Genomic DNA, 23,986 nt, shown 5'->3' on the forward strand with positions numbered 1-23,986 from the left:
ATGAAGTAATTCATGAGAAAAATTATAAGTAAAAACAACTGATTTTCATAGTCAGTGACCCCAAAACATTGCCAGGTGGGACTCCCCACCAGGGAATCATGAATCTGATGGTCAACCTGCTGAACACTAATTGTCACCTGTTGGATCCTCCTATGACAGCTCTTTACAAGATTTGATGTTCATCAACTGATAAATGGCTACTGAAAATGTGGTACATTTACATGACGGAAAACTATTCAGTTGTTAAGAAAAAAATGAATTATGGAATTTTCAAGTAAAGGAATGCTTCTATAACCCTAATTCTTAGTGAAGTAAGATGCCCAAAAGACAAATACTGCATGTTTTATTTTTTATATGGATGTTGGCTTTTAAGATTTAGACATGTGTGTTTTGATTTGAATAACCATAGAGGTTAGGCAGCTCTTACGGGACTGGGCGGACAAGGTGATCTTTCAAGGATGGAGAAAATAATGTTATAAAGAGGTAAATGGAAAACTAGAAGAAGATGGGAGCAGATGGGAGGTAAACATAGAGGACGGATAAGAGGAGCAGCAATTGCTGTAAAGGCTGTTTGAAAATCTATATGAAAATCTACTATCATAGAAGCACCCTAAAATATGTATATATGAATGGAATAATAATATAGTCTTCATAAAATAGAGAAGACAATGCTCTGACAAGATATCTTATGTCAACAATAAACCTTGCATTCCAGGAATGGATTGCATCATGTTGAGCCATTGATCAAAGGTGTTCCTGTAGATTTTCCTGAGCCTCACAGACTATTGTCAAGACTGTTGGTTGCTCCCCATAACCTAAGAGTAGGACTCTATTGCTGAAGACTCCACTAACTTATGTCATTGAACACAAATAATCAAGTCATTATACAATTAGAGGCTTTACCCCTACTGCTCAAATTCATGGTGCTGGAAGGCTCTTTGCATGCTCTTACAGGAGGAGAGTAATAATCAGTGTCCCCTAGCTATAAACTCTGTAACCTCTGGAAATAACCTGCTTACAAGATATTTTTGATACAATAGTGGCACAAACATGATGGGGACAACCAATTATTTTTTTAAATTGGGCTTGAGGTCCACTACATAAAATGAAGCCTATGCCTGTCACTGTTAAGTGGCCAAGAACCTGAGACTAGATAGGTTCTGAGCCTGGGGGAATACCTACTACTACTTTTGGCTAAAGAAACATAGAATACAATGATTTCTGATGACATATTGCTATAGCTACGGACTATAACGTTTTTAATACGTTGGAATCACATGTGCAAAATGAGAACCAGAAATTATTTGATTTGAGGAAATCATTAGAAATATCCACAGGTCAAGAAATTCAGGCTTTACAAAAGACAGTAATGAAAAGATTTGAATCAATTGAGAAACATGTCAGAACTGATAAGGAGAGGGGGTACAAGCAAAGGATTTAGCATTGCCAGTACCTCTCAGAGTCAGAGATGACTTATCAAGTGTTTTAGCTACTTACCTCTGAAAAGTTAGCAAATATTCAATACCCAATGGGATACAAAGAATATAAATGGAAACCAAATGGTATGAAAGATCTAATAGAAATTAAGCATGTGGTAGTATCTTATGGCATGCATTCACCATTTGTTAGGGAGATGGTAAAGACATGGACTTCAAGCAATTAAGTTCCAACACATGGTTGGCTTCAATTAGACTCAGTGGTGCTTAAAGGTGGGTCACAGGTACAGTGAATGTGCTATTGGAGCGAGGAGGCTAAAGCTTTAGAACAATAAATAAGAGTCAAAGGATTTGAGGCTTCCCCAAATTAAATTCTTGGCAGGGGCTGTTGTGCTGATCCACAGAGTCAAGCTATTTACAATGAACACATTTTGACCCTATGCCATACAGCATCCATAAATGCTTGGGACAGGATTAAAGAACTACTAAAAAAGAATTTAATCATATACTAAGGTTAAACAAGGCCCAAGAGACTTTTTCACAAAAATTAACTAAAGCTGTACAAATAGGAGTAACAGATCCAGTAGCTAGATTAGTACTTGCTGTGGAACAATGGTCTGTACCCTGTCACTTGTATTTTAAGTAAACACTGATTGGCCAGTAGCTAGACAGAAAGTATAGGTGGAGCAACCAGGCAGGAAGTAGAGGCAGGGCCACCAGGCAGGAAGTAGAGGAGGGGCAATGAGAATTCTGGGAAGAGGAAGATTTCAGTCACCCAGACACAGAGGAAACCAGACACAGAGCAAGCCAGATGTGACTGCCTCACTGAAAAAAGTACCAAGCCCCATGACTAACACAGATAAGAATTATAGGCTAATATAAGTTATAAGAGTTAATAAAAAAACTGAGCTATTAGGCCAAACAATTTGTGATTAATGTAGATACCTGTGTGTTTCTTTGGGACTTAATGACTGCAGGACCCAGGTGGGACAGAAACTTCTCTCAACAAATACTTATTGAGTCTCTGGCTTTTGAAAATGCCAACTCAGAATGCGAAAAGATACTTGGGCCTTTAAAGTTCAGATCCACACCAATAGATGGATGGACCTGATCATAGTCAATGTTGAGTCATTTGACTATAATACTGAGGCTTTTAAAGTAGAAGCAGTTTTCAAAGGCATGAAGACACATCAAATGCCAAATGTTTTAATTGTGGTAGAACAGAACATTTTAGACGGGATTGTAGACAAAGCATTCCTAGAAATAATATTTTCTCAGGCAATGACAAAAAAATAGAAGACTTCAGTCTTCTGGATTAAGTAGAAGATGTGGCAAAGGCCAACATTGGAACCAATGAGTGTAGATCAACATGAAATAAACAAGACAACCCACTACCATTGGGAAACTCCTTGGGGTGGGGGGTCTCTCATAGTATGCCTGGTCAAATATGGTCCATTCATTCCAAGTCACTGTGAAGAATATGTCTCACCAGAAAATTAAAAAATCCAGTAACTATTGTAAAAAAAAAAACATATTGCTCTAGATGATGGAGTAAATGTAAAGGATGAATCAAAAATTTTAATATAAAAAAGAAAATATATATTTTGACTGACTTCCATAACCAAGAAAAAAATTAAGCTCTTATGTGAAAAAGGTCTCTGAGCTAATAATAAAAGGAAAATTGAGACTTCGTCAATTAGCAGAAATAAACCTATCAGAGATGATAGTACCTTTTATTAATGATGAAATTAAAAAATACGAAAACAATGAAGAGCGTATGCTAATTTCTGGGGAGAGATTAATAACAACTATCCCAAAAGCAATAGATTGACCTTATAAAAAGATCTACTTGGACCCTTCCTCACATTGTATGTGACACACCAATAACTGGAGCCCCTATATTCTATTCTGATGCAAAAAAAATTGTTAAGGGGAGGTTACAAATTAAAAAATTTAAGTAAATTAGAAGAAAGCCTTTATAATTCTGACCAAAAGGTAGAATTATATGCTATTCTCACAGTACTAAGTGATTTTAAAGCACTTCGAAATATAGTTACTGATTTGCAATATGCAGAAAGAGTTGTCTTGCATATTAAAACTGCTGAATTTATACAAGATGACACAGAAAGTGACTTCTTTATTTATTCAGATTTAAGATATAATCAGTAATAGGTTTTGTCCCATATACATAACTTACATCAGATCCCATATGAGCCTTCCAGGTCCTCTAGCAGAAGCTAATGCAGAAATTGATCAATTGTTGATTAGAAACTTGAAGACCTCAGAATTTCATAAAAAATCATGTCAATAGTAAAGGCTTAAAAAAGAGTTTTCTATTACATGGCAAAAAGCTAAAGAGATGTTCTAATTGTTCTTCACATAATCAAACACTGTTACCTGCAGGAAGTAACCCAAAGGGTACTCAAAGGAATGAAATCTGGCAGATAGGTAATCTTCAATCACTTCAAAGAATTGTAGAATATGGCATTCAAATTACTTAGGATTCTGTTAATGTGTGACATGATTGTTCCTGGCACCACCAATCTATTTGTGAGTTTGGCAATGAAGACACATAACTTGGAGCTTCTCCTCTTTTTGGCAGAACTGGCCTTTGGGCAAAGAACTAGCCCTGCCTCGAACACTGACAAAATGTATGGTGTCCCGATTGGAAAAGCAGGATACAAGCAAAAATACTGCCAAACTTTGCCAAGATAGATTTTTTTCCTGCTTCTGAAAATAGTCTGTCAGTTACTCAAGGCCTTAGCCATAGTTGATTGCTCCAACATTGCAAATGAGACTTTGGATGATTACTTAGGTAGCTGGTTGTCTCTGTCATTTGTTGCACCTTTTGTAAATTGCTTGATTATACTTCCAGTTTATTCAAATATTATTATTTACCTTCTCAGGTCTTTGATGGAGTTGAAGATGAGATAGTCATAGTTACTTTCCTGTACTGATTTACCCAAGTCATGTCTAATATAAGACTTAGAATCCTTCGGATAGGATTACTATTGAAACACGTGTTTCTTGCTTGATGTTCATGCTGGTTGTAATTATAGTTTTTATACTTGATATATGTTGGCGTTCGCATAAGCCAAAGTTTCAATTATTATACATCTATCTTCTGGGTCAGTTACCCCTATTTCTACAGATCTAGTTAGTTTTTATAAAAAGTCACTAATAGTTTCTCTCTGACCCCATTTAACCTTAAGATATGATTCAGTTCTCTTTCCGGTTTCTGAATCCTATCCCAAATCTTTAAAGTTGCTGTGCTACATAGGAACATGGTGTGTTCATCATAAAAAGGTTGATCCTGAGAATCATAATAAAGTTCCTTGCCTAGAATTTGATCTAGGGAGATCTCAAGTTCTTTTGCTTTTTCATGTTGCTCTAAAATTCAAGTTTCTTCCTTAAAATAGCACCTCCAAAGTAACTGCGGTCCATTTTCTAGGACTGCTGAGATTAATTAAGTCCAGTCTTGTGGTGTTACTTTGTTACTGGAAGCCAACATTTTGACCATTTCCCTAACAAAGGATTAATGGAGTCATAAGCTACAATTGCTTGTTTAATTTCCTTTAGATCTGACATACATATGGGCTTCCATGAATATTCTTTGACAACCTTAGGTACTTGGGGCCAGATACTCTTTTTGATGTTATTACTGGAAAGGCAGGGAGAACTCTGGGGAAGTTATCCCAGAGGTTTTTATATACCGATGAGGCTAAATTTTGTCTTTGTACATTTTTTTCCTGGTCATCAAATTTAATACATTCCTCAATCTTTTCAAATCTATTTATCACTGCCTTTGGTAAAGTCTGGATCTACTGTCCAGTGTTCTGTTCTAATGCCCTTATTGAGGATTCCAAGTTATGAAGTCTGTCAAGTAGTGATAATGTCTCATCTTTGAACATAATCTTCATTGCATGCATAATACCTTCCTAGAGAGACATTCTATCAGTCAATTTGTCATACCCCTTTGACAGAGTGTGATTAATACTTTCAACAGTATAAATTCTCTCAGTGTTTCAGCACCTGCTGTCATTTATTGGGTTTTACTTGCCAAATCAGCTATATCTTTCTCCAGAGTACTGAATTTTCCTTTAAATAAATAACTATCAGTCTATACCATTTCTAAAGGTACCCCAGCTGACGGAGTTTTGTTAGTTAAATTGTTCATATCCTTCTTCAGAGTTCTGACCTCTTTTTTGAGAGACTTGGTTTTAGTCTGTAAAGACTGTACCATTTCTAAGAGTGCCCCATTCTTAGTCCTATTATCAAACCATATTTTTAAGAAAAAAATATTGAGGTCAAGACTAATCCCCAGATTCAAAAATAGTGATGTAGGAGGGAAATCATATCAGTCTTGTAAAACCTTGTACATGCTGTAAGTAAAGAGGATATTGAAACTTTGGATGGTTAGGTTGTCCAGCATATTGCCCTTTTAAGTTATAAAATCATAACTTATATTTAAAATTACAAATCTTACCTATGGTTGATTTTTGAGCTGGAGTATGTGCAATAACTGTTACCTGTCAGTAGGTATTGTGGGCCACCTACAAAACAAACCCAGCATGGCCTAATGGCACCCTTGGAGTTTCATGGCTAGTCCAAATCTTATTTTGGAGTGAAATGATAAAAGATATGCTCATATTAAAAAAGGTTATTTAATAGAAAGCATAGACTGTGTGCAGCATGATAGGCCCTGGTCAGTCAGCAGCCTCAGAAGCATGGAAATAATGAGATAACAGAAGGTACCTGGGAAGGCTTGTGTCCCATCTGAGTTTCTGTGGTGCATGGCAGTGGGGCACAGATACGGGGGGGGGGAGCACACAGGGACTTGAAGCCAATCTTAAGCATGTAATAAAAAAGTGTAAAGAACTATGGCTGATCTGTAGCAAGAAAAATCACTGCATGAGAATTCTATATCCAAATGAACAGCTGGTTTGGTGCACAAGCCATAGCCGAGGAGGGCTGAGGGAGAACTTGCACCAAGCTGGGTGCACTCCAAGCCTGGTATTGTGCAGGCAGAGCAGGTGGTTCTAAAACCAAATGGTTGGGTGCCAGATGATGGGGAAAGTCACAAAATAATCCCACACCAGTGCATAAATTACGAATAATAAAGGATTACTTATTTAAGGGACACTTTCAGATCACTGTCCTAGATAATAGTCCTCTGCACAAACAGGAACAGAGTCTAGCAGCCAGAAACCAGAATCAGAAGCAAGAGAAGGAGCACATGCTTTCCAGCTGCATTTACAGTATAAGAGACCATGCCCAAGTGGACTGGTATCCTAAATGCTATTGGCTAAAGGAGCAGAATGTGCTCCTACAGCAGACCAGTCTTCAGCACCCCAGAAATTAAAGGGGAGCCATGGAGTCAGTGGACCATTTACTCAGTTGACTTTTCTGTCTTAGGGATTAAAAGTTAGTTCTCAGGGAGTAGCAAAAAAGGAAACACACACACACACACACACACACACAAACACATCCACACATCAGAATTTCACCTACGGTAATAATGGATGGCAGGCCTTCAGCAGATCAGAGAAACTCAAGAGGCAATGAAGAGTTGACAAACTACTGGATGGACAAACGGACACACGAGAACTTCTCTAAGGACTAAGTTCATTTTATTATTATATTACATGTTTTTTTTTCTATCCTTCTTCTGTTCTGTTCTTCTACCCTGATGTTTCCCTTCTTTCTCTTTCCTGATAATTTCTTTCTTACTACTTCCTGTTGTCTTTTTTCTAACTTCATTTTTTCCCTTATAGTATATACACTATATTTTGTGTGTGTGTGTGTGTGTGTGTGTGTATATATATATATATATATATAGAGAGAGAGAGAGAGAGAGAGAGAGAGCAGAATTTTTCATGCAATATAAAATTACAGTGTGGTTACATTCTATTTATAACTGAATAATTACAATAAATACAAGTAAAAAATACAACATGTTTCCAATTTCCCTTGCATGATTAAATATTTTATGTATTACTGGTGAAAAATAAGTTCCACATACAGCAAAACATTTCTTAAGCCACAACAGTAACAAGAGACATTCTGGAGCTGAAACCTTCAAGGCCTTGCCTATCTGATATTTACACATCAGTGCCTTGAATTCTGGTGGGCCAATCTCATAAAATCCAAGTGCCACCTGCTACTCCTCAGACATGACCACCTACTGGTAACATTTTAGCTTTTTAATGTTAGTTTAATTCAAAGAAAATTGAAGACTAATTTAAAACTGTCTCTTTTTTGTAAGAGCTAATAACTGCCCATAGGTAATTGATAAGAAAATAATCATTATACAAGCTAAGGCCATGAGATTCTTCCAGAAGCCCCATGGTGAGAGATCGATGCCCTTGGTCATCAAGTATTCTTCACCAGAACATCTGTAATTCAACACACACAGAAATAACTTAAAGTTTATTCAACACATTCACTGTTCCTTTCTTTTAAAAACTTATAGTTTCAATACATTATTAAAAAATTTATCATTATGTTTAATTGGTAGTAATGATGTACTTACAATTTTATAATATAATCAATATAAACTATTTGAATCAGGTCCCTTTGTTAATTTGAAAAACCATCTGAAGAGGTGTACCTATTTGCACAGAGGCTGACTTTAGAGAGTCATACAAGATCCAACTCTGTAGTCTTCATGGTGTCATCAGAGAGTTCTAAATCTACAATATTGCTCTCTCTTCAAAGGGCAAATGCATGGATAAAGGACTTGTTTCTCCTGAAGCAGAAAACCTCGCTTTCCTAATTACACACAGACACTCTAAGAGATCAAAGATTTTTGCAATTCTGCTGATTCAGTAGACAGTCATACAAAAAACAAAAACAAAAACAAAAACAAACAAAGAAAAAAACACAGCATCAAACTCTAGACCAAAGAACAGAAGGGACTAAGGGTTTCTGACAAGCATTAGTCAACTGCTATCAGCCCCTGTACTAAGAGTGCAGTGATGACCATGGAACATCCCCAGGAGTCCATGGCTATAGACAGAGCCTGGGTAGCAGTTGGAGCACAACAATATGCAGGAGCCCTGACACAGTTTAGAAAAACAGCTGCTGATAAAAAGTCCCAAATACACTACAATTACTGCCTGTGTCTCTCCATTCCTGTGTGTATGTCTCCATCCATGTATACCCCCATCCCTATGTGTCTCCATTCCTGTGAATCTCTATCCCTGTGTGTCTCCAACCCTGTGTGTCTCTATCCCTGTGTGAATCCATTCCTATGTCTCCATTCTGTATGTCTCCATCCCTGTATGTCGCTAACCCTGTTACATCCCTCTATGTCTCCATCTCTGAGTGTTTCTTGAGATATAACATTCCCCATATCCACTGAAAGAGAAGATTTCTTCTTCCTTTTGTGAGAAAAATTCTTTTGTGAGTACGAGGACTGCAGATGACCCTCCTAGGCTTTACTTTACCCATTCAAGACCTCTTGATTAGAAAACCATAAGAAATTTCTGTTAGAAAGATGTCATATGACACCAGGAGAGAGGAGATGTGGAAAATAAGATATTCCTCATATTTGTTTTCTCATCAGCAATTTGAACATAAATTTGTGTTACTGTTAGTCATTATTATTTTGAACATCCTTGAGAGATTTAATATATCAGCATATTTCTCTCATATATATATATATATATATATATATATCAAAATAAAATCATTGAGAACAATCATAGAAAGTGAATGTATTTTCAAAGCATGAGACAAAAATGATATTTTCTTCCCAACAAAGAGAAATGTGTATTTTTACATTGTAGGAAAAATCTTCTGATAGGACATTTTACCTAAACACACACACACACACAAGCGCCACCCTTTTTTCTTAAAGTCTTTCTGGGTGTGGGGCAGAGAAAATACTCTGAAATCTGGCAGGCAAAGCTGACTCACTTTAGTCTTTGATGCCCTGACATTTTTGGGCTCTACTCACAGGTGCCATAATCTACACATGGGGAAACTTTATACATTTGTAAACTATCAGAGCATCCTATATCAAATTTAAATGTTCTGAAACAAGGAACTCAAATTCACAATCAAGACATCAAAATCATTTTCAAAATGTCTCAAAAGAACCTTTCTGAACATTTTCTACACCATAGAGCAATAGGATTTAAATACAGCCACATGTACATTGATTGCAATCTCACTCTGGGAAACAGGCAGGGGACAGAGTGTTAATCAGGAAAGGGTGGATTTTCCCTCTAAGTCTAGTAGCATTCTATGTCCTTGAAACACTGAACTCAAACTTACATTACAAAGTTCTTACATCTACTGACTTCTGATGTGTTTCTTTCTGGACAGAAGTTTTGTCCCATAAATTCATTGTGCATCAAAGCCTGTAACACAAACAGGAACAAGGAAAGGCAAATAATTTAAGATTTTAATAAGTTTCCAAAAAATAAACACAGCTATGACTTCAACTTCAATCTTGACTTTAATTTGCAAAAAGAAAAGAAAAGTAAAATAAAATAAACAAACTCCTACAAAATTCAGTCTGCCCAGAAAAGCAGTGCCCCTTCCCACACTCAGAAAGTTTCCTTGAAATGATAGTACTTCCCAACTACTAAGAAGCAGATGGTCTAAATTGATCAGTACTATATCCCACTTCTCTGCCAAGTCCATAACCATGTAAACATTGTAAAGAAAACAGCATCCTTGATCTATATTAGCAATGATTCTTGTTTATTTTCATCAAAACCAGTTGTGACAATGGGAGTAAGAAAGCCTACTACGGTTTGCTTACTGTAAAGATAGCTTGGCAAAACCTATACGATTCTGGGTATCACATGGTTTCTTTCCAGAGGCCACATGATGTCATGATCAAATTCTCCTTTTGGCAAGGCCTGGGAGAATTTAATCCTTTTTGGTAAGGCTGATGGACAGTTCACTGTATAATTCTGGGAATGACTCCAAAAGCATATGTGCTACCTGCTCTCCTTGTTTTTCTTACAGAAATTATATTGTTGGTTACCTTTAGTTTCACTTTCTTAAAGCCATAGATGAAATGGCTATTGTATTAGGAAAACTTTACCCTGATGATTCTACTCTGGGTGAGCCAGAGGAGATGTTGTTAAAAATATGCAGTCAATCTGATTCAGTTCTTAAAGCCTTTGATGTTTAAAGTGTGACCATGAATTCAGGATTCTTAAGAACAGGATGCTGTCTTTCCAGCACACCTTGTGACTAGTTTGGAAGAGTCACTGTAGTTCAGGACATACATATTTACGTAATTGTCCTGGAGAGAATGATTCTAACCACAGGTGTCTAAGAGTAATGCAAACAAATAGAGAATATCAGGAGTTAATGGGAACGGTCTAAGAACAGGGAATCAAGCAGAATCACATTACTCCACAATGCCCTCATTTCTAATAGCTGTGCCAACACTGTAGGCATCAATGCTGGAGTAAACTGAGAGGAAGTGAACATGACAGCAAAAGATGAGCAGTGCCAACTATTAAGAGCACGCTTTTTAGTTATGTAGTTTTCAGGATGACAGGAGAAAACCTGGTGCATCCCCTATAGGAGATAGAGGAGTATAGAATGAAGAATGGATTGATTCAGTCTTGGCTGATGACTTGATTGTGAGTGTCTAGATTTGACTAGGGCTAAATACTAACCAATAGAGCTAAAATTCTCATTCACTTTGTATAACACTGTAACCACAGCTGCTGCCACCTGGGTATACTGTTCTACCTCCAGGTGTGCCTCATTAGAAAACTACCTTTGTTGCTTGCTGTACTGCTTATTCTTCTAACATTAAAGATACGAATCAAATAGGTAATGTTTACCAGTGGAAAAGTCAGGGGATGGAAAGGGAATGAGGTAAGGAAACAAAGTGGCAATTATTGTAATTGTTATTAGAAACTTAAGGAAACAAATATGATTGTAAAACTGTTCATGAAAACTATTGAAAAAAGTTTCAGGCTAACACCTATTTTGTTTGAAATAGGTGGTCAGAGTTTTCTTTGTTTGGCTGACTTCACACATCCATCCCAGGTCGTTGGATCCATTAAGAGCAAGGCTCCCAGTATTTTCTGTTTCTTTTCATTTCTTAGCACAAACTATCTATCACAGTCCCTGATCTTTTCATAATTTCCTCAGTGGGTATAATTACAACTGTTTGCTTTTCATCGTATTATCTATCCTTCTCTTTACACTGGGACTTTTCTCAACCTTAATTTTCCTCAAATAACATGTGAATGGGGAAAATCCCAGATGACTCATTGACTTTTGGCTAAAACTAACAGAAAAATTGTTAACTTTTGCTTTTGGAAAAAAATCTCTGGACAGTGTCCGGTTAGAGATTACAGATGGGAAAAGGCATTGTAAGAAATTGTAAGAATCAATTCAGTTACTACAGTTTGACACCCCAATTACAGTGACAGACAGGACAACTTACTGTAAAGCCATAGTGAGGAATGCTAAAGTAGTAAATCCATGAGAGGTTCTGCATGAAGTTCATGATATGTAGGGACAGACCTGAGATAAACTACAATGAACAGAACCACAAATTAGAACCAGTCCATAGACTAAGAATTCTAGACAAGATACTCCCTCTTCAAGACCCCTTCATGCTTCTGACCATTTCTGCTCAGACCAGCTCTTTAAAGAATTCTTCCAGTAAATTCTAAACAGAAATCTTCATTCTGCAAAGTCAAGGCTCTTTGTGGGTTTAAAAGATGGACTGTTATCCTGCCTCTGCAGAAGGTAACTCTCAGATGCTTATGTGATCTTTAAAAAGGCATGAAATCTATGTGCAAATCATATACATCCTTTAAACTTGAAATACTTTTATCCTTCATATGTAAATCCTCTTAGATTCTTTATAATATCTAATTTATGTAGGTATTATGAATGATGAACAAGGGATAGCTGTGAAGAACACAAGAAACCTGCCCTATCTAGACTTAAGTACACTAGAATATATAAAAATGGCTGTATGTACAAGCCTTCGGACTGCACATGATCAAATGCTTATACAGAAAACACAACATTTGGCTTCACTATTAATTTTAAAGTTCCATGTAGGAACTTTATACAATATCCAGCTGTTTCAGTTCCTTTCCTAGGTCTGTGATAAAACTCCATAACAAACATAAAAAGGTCAGGAGCTTTTCCAAGTACAAATTACAAACATAATTAGAAAGAAATTAGGCAAGCAATCTCAACATGAAAGAAAAGCTGCAATCTGTCTTGTAGTGGGAAAATCTTGCCACTTTCTCAAATTTATTATGGTTTTGTAAAATAATCCCAAGAAATGTCTGCTAAGAGCTCACTAGAAAGGGAATGTCAACCACATCACAGGACTGACATTAGAGCAGTAACTACAAAGCCTAGGAGGGAAGGCAGCAGCTCCTTCTCTTCTACAGTTCATAATAAGCTTTAGAATAAAGCCTTGTGTTTCAAATCCTTATGTGTCAAGTAGGTTTCATGTGCAAAAAAGGAGCACAAGAAAACTTTTCCTCTTAGAAACATAATTCATACTCACCATCATGAACATAAAATAGGTGGTTATAAATTGTGTTGGTATAGCTGCTACATTCTCCCCTGCTCCTAAAGACAGTGGCAGAGAACTGGCAGAATAAGCCAACATCAAGACAATAAATATCATAGTGAAGAAACCCTTCACATCTGTTTTTACTCCTAAGAAACAAAAAATGTATGATCAGTCCAGTTACTGAAATCCAGACAACTGTACATGTTTCAAGTAATACTTCAATCATCAAAGAGACTAGTAACAATTTTACAGTCATCCTACTAATCATGGGCTCCAATTTAATTGCTTCCTTCCATGTGACTACATAGACTTCTCTTAATTTGTAAAGATTTATTCTGTCTTAATTCAAGTGTATGTTAATGGGTGTCTGTGGGAATGTATGTCATATGTCTGCAGTTACCTTTGGAGACATCAGATCTAGAGCTGTGACTATAGCCCTGATGATGAGGGTGTTGGGAACCAAATTTGGGGGCTGTGGGGTGTAGCAAGTGCTCCTAACCAATGAGCCATCACTACAAGCTCATCATATGACTTTATTTTTATACTTGCCACATAATACCTTCCATATAATGTCTGTTCTCTTTTATAAATAATTATGAGCAATTTATGAGATACTGATATGTAGAGCTCCAAGGAACACAACTTGCCAAATATTCTGTTTTCTCTTACAGGAGAATTACCAATAGAAAGCATTCTTGTTCTCATTTTCCTGTGTTTATCATAATTGTGCTAGTAAAACTAATGACATCAGTAGTGTGCCGGTTAATTTTTGTAAATTTAACACAAGCTAGGGTCATATGGAAAGAGGCAGCCTCAATCATCCCTGGGCAGTTGGTCCTGGAATCTGTAATAAATCAGGCTAAATAACCCATTAGGAACAAGCCAGTAAGCAACACTCCTTCATGGTTTTTGCTTCACTCCCTGCCTCCAGGTTCCTGCCTTGAGTTCCTACCCTGACTTTCCTTCTTGGTATACTGAAAGCTGAGTTGAAGATTAAACAACCTTGCAGTGGTTTAATATATAGAGGACAGGAGAATGCCTCCAAGTTTAAGTTTTTCTAGGAAATCACCACGTAACTGCTCTGGAAGAAAGCAATAGATTCCACAAACTGATCTGTAATCTTTACGGAGCTAATGTTATGAGTTATGCAAAGTCCTGTGTATCTATAATAGTCACAAGGATATGAGTTAGAGTTTGCAGAAGCTGAGATCCTTGCCTAATTATTTCAAAAGTTATTGATATGATTATTATGGTATGATAGATGAGTGGGTATGGCTGTGCATGTGCTGAGTTGTGCATGTTCCATGGTGTGCATTGACATGGTGTACATGTGCCAATGTGCACATGTGCCATGGTGTGCACTGACATGGTATGTATGCTCCATGGTGTGTATATGCCATGGTGTGCATGTGTCATGGTGTGCATGTGCCAAGTTGTGTATGTCTCATTGTGTGCATGTGCCATGGTGTACATGTATCATCATGTGTTTGTGTCATGGTATGTATGTACCATGGTGTGGATGTGCCATGGTGTGCGTGTGCCATGTTGTGTATGTACCATGGTGTGCATGTGCCATTGTGTGCACATTCCATGGTGTGCATGTGCTGTGGTGTGCACATGCCATGTTGTGCATTGATATGGTGTGAATGTACCATGATGTGCATGTGTCATGGTGTGCATGTACCATGTTGTGCATATGCCATGGTGTGTATGTGCCATGTTGTGTATGTGCCATGTTGTGTATGTACCATGGTGTGCATGTGCCATAGTGTATACGTGCTATGGCGTATATGTACCATGTTGTGCATATGCCATGGTGTGCATGTGCCATGGTGTGTATGTGCCATGTTATATATATATATCTTGGTGTGGATGTGCCGTATTGTGTTTGTGCCATGGGGTGTATGTGCTATGGTGTGCACATGCCATTGTGTGCATGTGTTATGGTGTGCATTGACATAGTGTGCATGAGCCATGATATGTATGTGGAGTTGAATGAGATCTTTCTGGAGTGATTCTCTCATCCACTGTGGATTCTGATGATCAAATTCAGGTTGTCAGACTTGCATGACAAGCACATTTGCCCACAACCATTCCATGGTCTTAATGCTGGCTCTGAATGATCAGTTTTCTATAAAACAAAGTCTAAGCTATATCAGTATTTATATTTGAAAGTGTGACAGTGTGTGTGTGTGTGTGTGTGTGAGTGCGTATGTATGAATGTCTATGAGTGTGTGTGTGTGTATACAGGTCTGTGTGTATATCTGTCTTTCTATGTTGTATATGCATGTATGTGCTTGTGTGTAAATGCATGGGTGTATTTTTATGTGTATGTGTAAGTGTGTATGTGTTAAAAGTATGGAAATGCTGAACAAATAGTCAAAAGTGAAGCTTAACCATAATGAACAAATGAGTTGGCGTACATATTTGAAATAACTATACATATTATATAATTTCAACAAACCTCATATTCAGTATCCTCCCTCTTTGTAAGATTAGGTAGCACAATACACTGTATGTTTATGCTTTTTACACACATACATATATATGGCATAATATACACTTTTCTGTATTTTATTAACATATAGAGTCAGACAGAAACACAGAGAAAAATGCACAGCTGGGCTAGGGAGATGACTCATGATTGAAAATATGTTATTATTTTGGAGGCCCTGGATTCCTACAGTGGTTAGGTTATTCTGTAACTCAGTTCTAGAGAGTCTGAAGTCCTCTTCTGGCCTCCCCAGGTACAGCCTTCACTTAGAGCACACACAGACAGACAGACAGACAGACAGAAAGACACACACTCACACACACACTCACACACACATACACACACAGACAAACACAGAAATAAAGGAAAAATAAATCTCTTTAAATATATATATGGAGAGATATCTCATTAATGATTTTGCTCATTTGGCAATGTCTGAAATAAATGTTATTTACTCAGTCATTATACTGTACAAAATCTCTTAACAAAAGCACAGTTCCATAAACAGTTTTTGTAATATTTTGCTAACAAGTCTTGGAGATTTTTCTCTCACTGAACTCTTGTTTTAGATGGCACACAGTGTAGACATTCTTTTCTACTTATGTTCTTCTACTTTAGGCTTGCCAAAGGAGTTGTACAAACCAAAACATGCTCCCCCAAGAGTAAAGACACATTTCTCAACTTACCTGTTATGCTGAAAAGTATAACAGTAAATATAATAATTGGCAAAAACCTCCTGGGCACCAGATCACCTAGCAATTTCCCAAGGAAATACGAAGACACTTTGTAGTATCCACTGGTGTGCTCATGTCTACAGAGACAAAGATCACATTATACATCTTTAGATTAGTCCAGAAGACTACACTGACATCTGCTACCACAGGGAGCCTCACAGGACAATGTCCCCTATACTCCATGCTGACTCTGACACATGTCCCCATCTTAGGGACCAGCATCTCTTATCCATCATCCTTATGACATTCTCACTATGATTCTCCACACCAGAAACCTCTCCCCTCTTTTGTCCGCTCTGGATACACAACAGCCCTCCAGAAAAACAGTCTGGTGTTCCCACTCTCTGTAGTGTCTCTGCCCCTCTGAATCTGGCTCCCTGAGGAGCAGCTTATTCGTACCTCACCTCAGACTATGGTCATGGAGACTTCTCTCCTTCCAGTTCTTATGAAAAAGGTGACACTGTCACTCTGAGGTCACAGTGCATCTTCAGGACACCACATCCTTCTCTTCTGCTGCTCTCACTTTAGGACAGATGCATCCTTCAATAATCTCTCTTTACAACCATGAATCTTTACCAGACACCAAACCTAATCCTTTTTCCTTCCTAAGCCTTCCAAATCTCAAGCTCTTCTTTTTCCTCCTAGTGTCTTCATTTCATCTCTGATTTTTTTTTCTGATACAGGATCACCAGTGCAGGCTGGTTCTAAATTCTATATGTAGCCAAGAACGGCCATCCTCCTGCTTCTACCCTGGCCCCAAGTTCTGGGATTAAAGAAATACAGCCATGCTCAGGGTTTGTGGTACTGTGACTCTAACACGGAATTTTATGCACACAGAGTCAGCACTCTACCGGCTGTGCAGGTCCCTCAACTGCTCTCTGATGACTCCTCTCTTTAGAATGTACTTACAGGCAAATCTTTGCCATCTTTGAGAGCAGGGGCTCCTAAGCATAGGCCACCAGGAAAAGGTTCTTCCATGTTTGAAAAGCACGGGAGATAAACAGCTCTTTTATATGCGACTGCTGTCTGCTCTTCCCAGCCCTGCATCAAGAGGACTCTGATTCCTGTGCAGCTGTCCCCTTCCAGCTCCAGTGCTGCTGAGCTCACTGCACCCAAGCTCTATGAAACCCCTGACATCCTTCTTGTGGGGGGGCATCATGGATATCCTGTCATTTTTTTCGCCCCACTACTGCCACATTGTCTGCAGCACTGAGGTCTTGTGACAACACCACATATTTGAAACATTTACTGAGCAGCAGACACCTCTGCTCTTGGTTTTCCATCCAGGTAACATTAATATTAGTAATATCTTTACATACTTAAGAATACATGGAACCCCAACACTGATGCACTCAATCTTTCATAATTTACTTACTTTTCAACTAAACAAGAGAAAAAGGAAAAAATATACTGCTATTTCATGAGATAACATCCTAGGCTTCACTATGACTGTAATCAACTTGATCTCTAACCCCTGATGCCTTCTCCAAAGCAGGGGCTACTCACAGAAAGTGATTCCTGTCAGTCATAAAGAGCTCTCTGGAAGGCATGCTTGTGATACATTCAAAACCTGTGAGCAAAAGGAGCAAAACAGCTCTTCAGGGAAAGAATGGAGGCAAAAAGAAAACAGAAAATTTAATATTAGAATGCTTTTTGTCCCAACAGAGCTTCTTCAATAGATTATTAACATAACATAGGCTTAAGAAAAAACAAGACTGAGAAATGGGTTCAGCAACAAAGAGTACTTGTTGCTCTTGCAAAGGACCCAGGTTTAGTTGTCAGCACACACATGGTGGCTCACAACCATTTGTCCTTCCAATTCCAGTCAATATGTTGCACTCTTCTGATCTCCACAGGTCTAATGGCACATACACAGTAAATATACATCCATACAGGCAAACACTCATACATATAAAGATAAAATCAGTATTTAAAAAAACAAAGAAGGAAAATGTGGAACTGTTCTGACTCAAAAGTTGAGGAAATATGAGTCCCATGAATTATTCTGCTCTCTGTCTCCACAGCAGTATCTATTATTTGAAGTGTGTCCTCTAAACTCCAACAATTGGATAATGATCCTCAATATAATGATTCTAGAGTATGTGATTTAGAAGTTAATTGATTTTACATGAAATCATGCGAGTGAAGCCCCAGGATGTCATTTGTGTACTCATCATGGGAAGAAACAGCATTGCAGTGTCTCCCATGAGAGAACTGAGAGAAGGTGACCAGACAGGTAGAACCTGGGAAAGAATCCTCACCACAGACTCTCACACTGTAGTATAGAGACATCTTTGTTTTGAAATCTACTGATACTATGATATTTAGTCATAGCAGTCCAAACCATCAGTTCAAATTAAAGTTGGTAAGCATCATTCCTAATGTATAAAGAAAGAAACATAAAGATAAATAAAACTCCAAAAAGTCTGCACATTCATTTGACCACTTTGCTTTTACAGAAATGTAAAAATGAAAAACATGGAACAGTGGTGGAGTACCCACTCAACAGCTTCCTACAAACATCGACTGTAGAAACATTGTTAAAGCCTTGATGATTATCCCTAAAATATGATAATTAACTCTTTGCAATGTTTCCAAAGTTCTCAAAAATGAATTTAGTCATGCTTATTTATTATTAATTTATTATTATTATTTATTATTAATGCTTTATATTATTTATGAAGAAGTAATTTATTCACACTGATAGGGGATGGTAAGCAGGAGGAGGCCCTTTGGAGTTAACTGTTTTTTGGAAATACATGTCAGGTCCCTCTAAAACAGATGGAATAGCTGGGTCCTAAGAGTCTGCTTATTAACACCTTTTCAACTGAGGTCAGAGGTCAGTGACTCTTTATCTAGGTACACAGTTAGATATCAGATCAGATGAGGGGGGACCTTAGATGTACCAGTTTCCTCATATATCAAAGAAGAAAAAATAGGTAAACTAAAACATTTTTGCACCAAGGCATTATAAACAACATTAAAAAGAAATGCATAGAAGGGAAGAAATGAATGTGAATCATGTTTGTTTCTGGTAGGGGATTCACATCTCAGAGAAAAAACTATTATAACTCATTATCATTGAAAAACTAAGGGCCAATGAGATGTTCAGGAGGTAAGATGACTGCCACCAAGCTTGATGAAGTTGGGTACAATCTTTGAAACCCATGTGGTGGAAGGGTCATCTCTTGTCAATTGTCCTCTGATCTCCACATGCATGGTGTAGGACACAAATGCTCACACACACACACACACACACACACACACACATACTAGGTAAATAAATAAATAATTTTGGAATGAAAAGAAAACATTCAAATTTAAAAATGGTAAAATAGGTTATACAGACACTTCAAATTATCCAATGAATTATGACTTATTTTTCTTAGATAGCTTATTCTAAACAAGAAAGAACATAAATTTGGGTGAGGATGTGCACATTTTGGAGCCCTTGTGTTTTGCTGGTGAGGATATAAAATAATACAGTGGAGTTGGAGACAGGACAGCGGTTCCTCAATTAACACAAGGGTCTATGATTTGGCAACTCTTGCTTTCTACCTCAAAGAGCAGAAGTCCAGGGCTCAAACAGATGTACTTGCACACTCAGCAGCATGGTTCATAGCAACCAAAGGTGAGAGCAAAGCACATTTCCAGCAACAATAAATGGGAAGCAACACAGCATATTCACTCAATGGGGTGTTATTCTGCCTTACAGAACCCAAGGAATCCCCACATATGCTATACTTTGATGAGCCCTGAGGACATCACACCAATGGAAACAAACCAGCCAAAATGAATCCAAACAAAACCAAAACACAGACACTTATGTGACTCCAATTCACGGTTCCTACATTAGGCATATTCAGTGACAGAAAGCAGAATGGCTGATGCCAGGAATCAAAAAGGGGTAGTATGGGGAGTCTTCTTCCAGAGCTGTGGGATTCTATATGGGAAGATGAAAAAAATGACCTACATTCAGAGTGTGGTGATAGTTGCATAGCATGAAGTTCCTCCATACACTAAAACTGGCAAAATGTGAAATGTGTGGTGTGTGTAGTTTCACACTATCTGTACTCAAACACACGTGGAAACGTAAGTTCTCCCATTCAGCTTTCAATGTACCAACACACTCTGTCACATAATAAAATGATAAAATGTTTACTCTGTTCTTGTGATGAATTCTAGTCCCAGGTCTTAATGGTTTTAACTGAGTTTGAACAAAGTAATAGCATTTTCTCATTTTCTTACCTCTTCTGGACTTCTGTACAATCATTTTGTAGGGAACTGAAAGGAGTAACCAAAATGACAGCAACTATGATTGTGATAATTGCCTTTCAAAAAAAATAGAGGGAAAAAATTTCATTATTTTTCCTAATCAGATCTCTCTAGTGAGGAAAACAGTATATTTTGGCAAGAGTCCCTGGATGAATATACAATATGCATGCCGATAGACTTCCTGTATATTAAACTTAAACTGAAGTTCTTTGAAATCTGAGGCTCCAACAGCGCAGACCCTGGAAAAGCTGAGACTTCTCCCAGTGCTCCACCAGGAATGGTCAGTGAAGGACTCAGTTTTGGTGCTAAAACATAGATGACTCAGGGTAGAAGAGAATTCAGGCACCTGGGTGTAGGAAAAAGGCTGCTTGTTCATTTCCCAGCTGCCCAGACTCAAAATAAGCATGCAAAAACTGTATGAATTGCAACACTGCTTGGCCCATTAGCTTAGGTTTTTTTATTAACTAACTCTTACATCTCAAATTCACCTATTTTTATTATTCTATGTATTTCCATGAGGCTTGCGGTTTACTGGTAAGGTTCTGGTATCTGTCTCCTTAGGCAGCTACATGGCATCTTTCTAACTCTGACTTTTTTCTCCTCTGTTCTCCTTGGAATTCCTGCATTGCTCTATTCTGTGCTGCCATAGACCCAAAGCAGTTTCTTTATTAACCAATGATAATAAAACATATTGACAACACACAGAGAGGAATCCCACATCACTTGCTCACTTGCAGAGGTTAGGGAACAAACCCAAGTAAGTGACAGAAAGGGTCCACCTAAACTGGGGTCTCAACTCTGGTGCCAGTAAACATGTGCAGTTTTCTACTTCAGGTGGTTCAAGGAAATTCAGACTTTCTTTACTATTATAGTTAGAAACAAGTACACCATAGGCCAGGGGTACAGCTCAGTGGCAGAGCCCTCACAACATACACTAGACACATTCCCTTGAGCGCAAACCAAACAACAAAATTAAAAATGACTCACAACACAGTTCCTAGCAAGAGGATTTTGTGTGCTAAGAAGGGGTGAGCTGATTCTATATCACCTCTGGGAACTCTATACCTGTGTGGGAAACTCACTTATTTCCAACCATATAGAATCTTTTGTTTTTCGAAAAATAATTGACCTAGAAAGGTCTCTTTTATGATTCAAATGCCTAAATAAAAGACCAAAGTGTTTGGAGCAATTGACAGTATAACTTAAAGGGTAAGAATATTCACATAAACACATGGAAGGCACCTACATTGAAATATGAAAAGGGTAGCACACATGTTAAGAAATAAGTGATGTTTCACTACAGCCAACAACACATGACCTTTCAATATTCAACATAAACTAAATGACTGAGAATGAAATAGTACACTCACAGTAGAACTGACTAAGTTCTTGTTGGACAGGGACAGGGATATAGGTCCATGTTAGTGATTGCCTGCTGATGGCTAAGGCCCCAGGATCAAACACTAACACAGCAGAATCATCAACAATACGAAATAAAAGATAACTGCATAAGTGATGGCCCAATGAGCTGGAAGAACCACACTTCTGTGTGACATTCATGTTAAAATACAGAAAATCTTAAGTCATGATGATTCTTGTTACAGAGCCAGTTTAAAGAAAAGCAGAACTTCACCTCCTCCCAGTTCCAGTTGGCTGACAGGGAAGAGTATTGTTTAGTCCAGTTACTGTGTGTGTGTGAGCTGCACTCCTTGAGTAGCTACTGCTTTCACACACTGGACTCCTGATGAGGGACCAGCACTCTGCAGCGGGCTCATCTCAGGCAGTTGATGCTCAGGCTCCCTCAGAGCTGTTCTGTGGCCCTGTCTCCTCATCACATGATTTCAACCCCAGACCAACCATCCTTTCCTTCTCCAGTCATCTCCACCCTTCTCTACTTAAACCTTCTCCAAGTCTATTCTCTCATCTGACAGGCTACAGTTTTATCTGTTTATCCGGTTACCATCCATCCATCCACATGGGAAGTTGCATCAGGAAAAAAGCCTTTTCCTCCTTTTCTCATTTCTGGACTTTGAACTTGTGGGATGCACTGGTGCATTAAAGTAGACAGGTGTGAGGAGTTCCCAGGTGTGCTGAATGTGTTTTTGCATTTCCTGAATTAAAATTAGTACTTGGGTTTCTCATTATTGTTCCTCTAAACAAAAAGTAACTACTAAAAGTTTTTCCATAATTAAAAAGTCAATCATGGTATACTTGCTTTATTGAATATTTCTATATGCTAAGCAGAGTGAAGATGAAAAATACATGGAAGGGAGCAGAAGATAAATCTGACCCTGAAGTAGACTGACTCAGAAACATATTGTTCCCACTTGAGTTTCACAATTGAAATAATTCATCAGATTACCCGAATTATAGTGGTCCGTGGAAAACCCTTGAAACTTTTAAATGAACGACAGATCATCCACTCAAGCTGATGCCAGAAAGGGGTGACACACGTGATCTCCCTCAAGGCTGAGCTCCTCCTTGTCATTTGTTCCTCCAAGAGTAGATCCAGTTCAGTTCTCATGTTGTTGTATAAGGAGGACTGGGTATACATATTGGCTAAGTTTTCGCTGACATGGTTCTGTCCCTCAGAAAGCTCTTTATGTTCATTAGCTTTAAGATAAAAGTGGACAAAGTCAAGAAACAGAAATTAAATGATTTTTCTGTGACACTTTTTATGAATAACACATCAATTATGTATCAGTTTCCCTTTGAGGCAGTCTCAGGTACCCTAGACTGGCCTTAAGTTTGCTATGAAGTCAAGGGTGACCTTAAACTTTCCCAGGTCTTCCTGTTTCTGTCTCAAGTGCTGAGATTACAAGCATGCACCTTCACACCCAGTTATGCAGTGCTAGGAACCAAACTCATAGCTTTGTGCATGCTAGGCAAACATTCTACCAGCTGATCTTGATCTTCAATCTGCAACATTTTTAACATAATAAAACAATTCCTGTGTAATTCCTTTACATATTAGAAAAGTGTCCCTAACTGACCTGACTACTGTCATTATTCCATGGGTTCAGGAAATTGAATGGCTTTTTCCCATCCAGACTTATTTCTTTTTTTATTTGTTTGTTTGTTTGGTTTTTTATTGATTTTTATTGAGCATTACATTTTTCTCTGCTCCCCTCCTACCTCTCCCCTCCCTTTCAACCCTCCCCAAGGTCCCCATGCTCCCAATTTACTCAGAAGATCTTGTCTTTTTCTACTTCCCATGTAGATTAGATCTATGTAAGTCTCTCTTAGCATCCTCGATGTTGTCTAAGTTCTCTGTGATTTTGATTTGTGGGCTGGTTTTCTTTGTTTTATGTTTAAAAACTACTTATGACTGAGTACATGTGATTCTTGTATTTCTGGGTCTGGGTTACCTCACTCAAAATGACGTTTTCTAGCTCCATCCATTTGCCTGAAAAATTCAAGATGTTATTATTTTTTCTGCTATGTAGTACTCCATTGGGTAAATGTACCACATTTTTCTTATCCATTCTTCAGTTGAGGGGCATTTAGGTTGTTTCCAGGT

General features: G+C 37.9%; 2 protein-coding genes across 2 annotated transcripts in view; one reads left to right on the forward strand and one right to left on the reverse strand.

Moving 5' to 3' along the window:
• The window catches only part of LOC125408675 (ATP-binding cassette sub-family G member 3-like), a 238,081-nt gene that overhangs the window by 61,235 nt on the left and 152,860 nt on the right, over positions 1 to 23,986 (forward strand). The window lies entirely within an intron of this gene.
• Positions 7,515 to 23,986, reverse strand: part of LOC125408679 (ATP-binding cassette sub-family G member 3-like) — a 52,849-nt gene continuing 36,377 nt past the window's right edge. The window contains exons 10-17 of the mRNA XM_087908777.1: positions 22,829 to 23,079; positions 20,440 to 20,522; positions 17,698 to 17,787; positions 16,144 to 16,268; positions 12,955 to 13,109; positions 11,866 to 11,955; positions 9,717 to 9,802; positions 7,515 to 7,831 (exon numbers count right to left, since the gene is read on the reverse strand). Coding sequence (XP_087764903.1) covers positions 7,678 to 7,831; positions 9,717 to 9,802; positions 11,866 to 11,955; positions 12,955 to 13,109; positions 16,144 to 16,268; positions 17,698 to 17,787; positions 20,440 to 20,522; positions 22,829 to 23,079 — 1,034 coding nt within the window. The 3' untranslated portion in view covers positions 7,515 to 7,677. The remainder of the gene's footprint in view (positions 7,832 to 9,716; positions 9,803 to 11,865; positions 11,956 to 12,954; positions 13,110 to 16,143; positions 16,269 to 17,697; positions 17,788 to 20,439; positions 20,523 to 22,828; positions 23,080 to 23,986) is intronic.

This window comes from Myodes glareolus, chromosome 8 (assembly GCF_982192425.1).
Source record: "Myodes glareolus chromosome 8, mMyoGla1.1, whole genome shotgun sequence".
NCBI classification, from domain to species: Eukaryota; Metazoa; Chordata; class Mammalia; order Rodentia; family Cricetidae; genus Myodes; species Myodes glareolus.